Source organism: Cyprinodon variegatus, unplaced genomic scaffold, assembly GCF_000732505.1.
Source record: "Cyprinodon variegatus isolate N-32 unplaced genomic scaffold, C_variegatus-1.0 Scaffold175, whole genome shotgun sequence".
Taxonomy (NCBI): Eukaryota; Metazoa; Chordata; class Actinopteri; order Cyprinodontiformes; family Cyprinodontidae; genus Cyprinodon; species Cyprinodon variegatus.
This window is the reverse complement of record NW_015150628.1, coordinates 969,599-973,147: the sequence shown is the minus strand read 5'-3', so window position 1 is coordinate 973,147 and position 3,549 is coordinate 969,599. Positions and strand designations below refer to the sequence as shown.

General features: G+C 38.1%; 1 protein-coding gene across 1 annotated transcript in view; it reads left to right on the top strand.

The window, feature by feature from the left end:
* The first annotated feature begins 521 nt into the window (after positions 1–521).
* Positions 522–3,549, top strand: part of ccdc97 (coiled-coil domain containing 97) — a 12,551-nt gene continuing 9,523 nt past the window's right edge. The window contains exons 1-3 of the mRNA XM_015378571.1: positions 522–890; positions 964–1,128; positions 3,106–3,265. Coding sequence (XP_015234057.1) covers positions 726–890; positions 964–1,128; positions 3,106–3,265 — 490 coding nt within the window. The 5' untranslated portion in view covers positions 522–725. The remainder of the gene's footprint in view (positions 891–963; positions 1,129–3,105; positions 3,266–3,549) is intronic.

Genomic DNA, 3,549 nt, shown 5'->3' with positions numbered 1-3,549 from the left:
ATATTTTAGGAACTCTCTTTTGTGATTATTTGTTTATAACTTCTAAGGTTTATTTATTTGTGTATTTATTTTTATTTACAAATTTTAAGGCACATTTTGTGCTACAACTTGTGTTATTCTCAAATGAGATAATGCCAAAACATATATTGTTATGGACAGACAGACAGACAGACAGATGGATAAATGGATTTATGTCAAATTTGATATATTTAAGACTGCTGAAGATCTGTCCTTTTATCAATCTTATTTTATTTTGTTAATCAAGAGTAAAACTAACTGATAATATTTTCCGTCAAAAAGTTTGTTATTCAAAAATTAATTTTTTTCTACCTACTAAAGAGTAATTTAAAATTAAATAAAATATTTCAAAATTTTATTTAAGGACGCTGGAATTATAGAAAAGGTGAATACTTTGGCAGGCAATTAAAGACTGTTTAACTATCTACCACTAGATGGCGACAAATAGTAACACTAAGGATTTACTGGAAGCGGAACCTTCCTTTCAGCCGCAAATAGGGGGAACTGTAATAATGACGGACAGTTATGGCAGCGAAAACAGCAAAACGAACATCTTAGCATAATATAATCATTAACATTAAATAACATTTTCCGTGTTAGAATGATCACAGTTTGATATTTAAAAGTTTACTCGTTCTTTTTTTTTTGCGGCGACCTACTGAGCGCAGAAATTCACGTTATTCAGTTAAACCTGCTGGAGTTTAGCTATGTGGGGTGAAATCGACCCTCCTGCTAAAGCAAAGCCCAGTTTGTGTGAGAGTGAAACCAGGGAGGTATTACCAGTGGAGCCTGCCGGTCCTTTACAGACATATGAACACTACAGACCCAGATACTCCACGGATAGCAGGACGGACCCCCAGCAGGACCCCTCCGTGAGATTTCAGAGGCTTTTCTTAGAAGTTGTGGTACCTTTTCTTCCTCTGATTGCTGTGTTTCTCCCTGCAGGCAGAGCCTAGCTGTGTGGGAGCCATGATAGAGTCTGTAGCCATGAGTGGCAGCCCAGTGAAGAGCCAGCAGATCGGAGAGGCTGAGCTGACCTACGGGGAGCGGAGAGAGGAGCTGCTGCATCAGTACCGCAGCAGACCGCTGGTCTTCCTGGAGAGGTACCATGTAAGTGACAGCACATTCTTTACAGCTTCTGCATGCAGATCCGGAGCCATATTTCTCCTAGCTGCTGATCAAAAACTCACAGAAAGACACAGATCAAAGCAATACTTCCTCTGGAACAGTAACCCATAGATCTAAATGCTTCCACTGTTATTAAATAGACACCAGTGCTTCCTTGTTTTCAGCATTTCCCATTTGCCTAAAACCAAACAGTGACTATTATGACCAAACACCTCAGCTTTATGTCTCCAATTTTGCTTTATTTGTTCCTGGATGCATTTGCAGACTAACCAGGCATGTTATGTTGTTCTTAGATCAATGGCTTCTTCATTTCTGAGTGGCCTTTCAGGTGTGGTTTCACTATTGATAATGCATGGCAGCTTTAGACTGCATCTTCACAAGGTCTTTGCTTTTGTTCTAGGTTGATTCTCTTTTTTTATTTATTTATTTTTATTCGTGCTAAGCCTTGCTTTTGCACAGTTTGTAAATAAAGCCATGTGAGTCCACAAGGAAGTAATGTTCTTAGCAATTTAGCATGTTCCAACAAAGTTGTTGAAAGAGTAAAGAAACGTCCTGGATGCATTGTGAAGGAAACACCAAAAAATATTTGTTTCCAAGACGGATAAGACTGAACTAGAACTTAAAATACAGTATAAACATTGGTGTTCTCTGAAGTGGGAGCTAAGGCTATGGAAGCACTCGCGGGTGGCTGCAGAGTTATGCATAAATAGATGAACTTATTAATAGTTATACTAGTGATAGCAAAGGTTTTNTTTCCGATACTTCTGCCAGCAGATGGCACCACATCTGTTCTTCTCTGCTTATCACAAATTAAGCTGGACTTCTGTTTAAGCTAAAAAAAAAAAAAAGGGGGTAATCTAAACACCACCAGGAGGGACACTTGATGTATATAATTTTATTTTATCGTGATCAAATGGTTTTTGGTCTTATTAAGGCATTTAAGTTAACTCTACCCCTTAAAAATACATCCACAGATTATCCAGAAGCAAACAAAGCAATGGCATCATTCTGTGATCTTTTAATAATTGTTTAAAGGTATCATAGCCGCTGGAACACATTTTAACAGGAGGGTGCTGAGGAAGCGTGCGGGTCGTTATGGCTACTGATTGTGAGGACACACATGCACTATTTGAAACTATTTCACCATATTCTGAGAAAAGACAGCTTACAACAAGTGGAGGATTGGAGAAACAACTGACATTGAAGGAGAGCAAAAAGGCAGACTGTTGCTTTGCTGCAGGAAACAAACTCTATTTCAAATTTCTATTTTTTTTTTTTATTATTATAAAACATCATCTCTAGGTTCATTTGACTGCAGTTGATATCTTTTTTTTTTTGTCATGGTGCACATATAGTGAAACTTACTGTGTACTACCTGGGCTCATCCTGAACAGTTTGGGTGGTTGAATGGCATAAATGGCAGGACTCACATTGTTATGATGAGGATCAAGCCATACGGCAATCGATTCAAAGTTATTTGTTTTTAACTTTTAGCACCGTATGATTATTTTTTTCTCACATAATTTCACATAATCACATTTATTTATTTTTTTATAGTCCAGGCTTACTTGTAATTCTGTTGCTTCTCCAGCAGGGGGAGCTGCAGCCCTCCAGCACGAAAGGTGTAGCAAAATTAGTTGGTATATCTTCAGAATCTGATATAAAACAATAATATAAAACTTCATCAGACAGTGTGGAGAAAACAAAGTTACAAATACCTGTGCAGTGTGCTAGATTCGCTTTTCATTTTTTTTAACCTTTATTTACTGAAAGGCAACAGCCAACAACAACCACCAGAGTGTTAACATATTAAAACTAAAGAAAAATTAATTCCCTGACAAACCTTTTATCTGAATGGATAACAAAATACCAAACAAACAACATTCATAGTGTCAAATGAAAATGAGCTTAATAAACTGATACCATATTTCTTACACTTTGTGCTCTTCCCCATCGCAGGCTCATTTGAAGCCCGACCACCTTCCTGCTTTTTCCCACGTCAGCTCAGACCCGAGGGCTCAGCACTACAGCCAGTTGGTGCAGAAGCGAGCTGCAGGACGCACCAACAGAACCAGAGTCAGAAACCACCGTTATGCAGCCCTCAGGGCGCTACAGAAGGGTAGGGGTTTGGTGAAATTATTGAAAGCCCTCCAACTGATTATGTAATCTTTATTTTATTTTATTTTTTATCACCAGACAGCATACTCTCTGTGCAATGTGGCAATAAGAATAATTGTCTTGATGCCAAAAAAGAGCCCAGCAGATCTTACTTTCACAAGTGGAGCAGTACGGCTATCGCCATAGTGTCCGCTTGATTTATGCATATAAATAGCTTTATTATAATTCATGCTGGGAGTATTACAGATTATATGGACACTGCAATGTCAGTAGAACAGGAAAGGA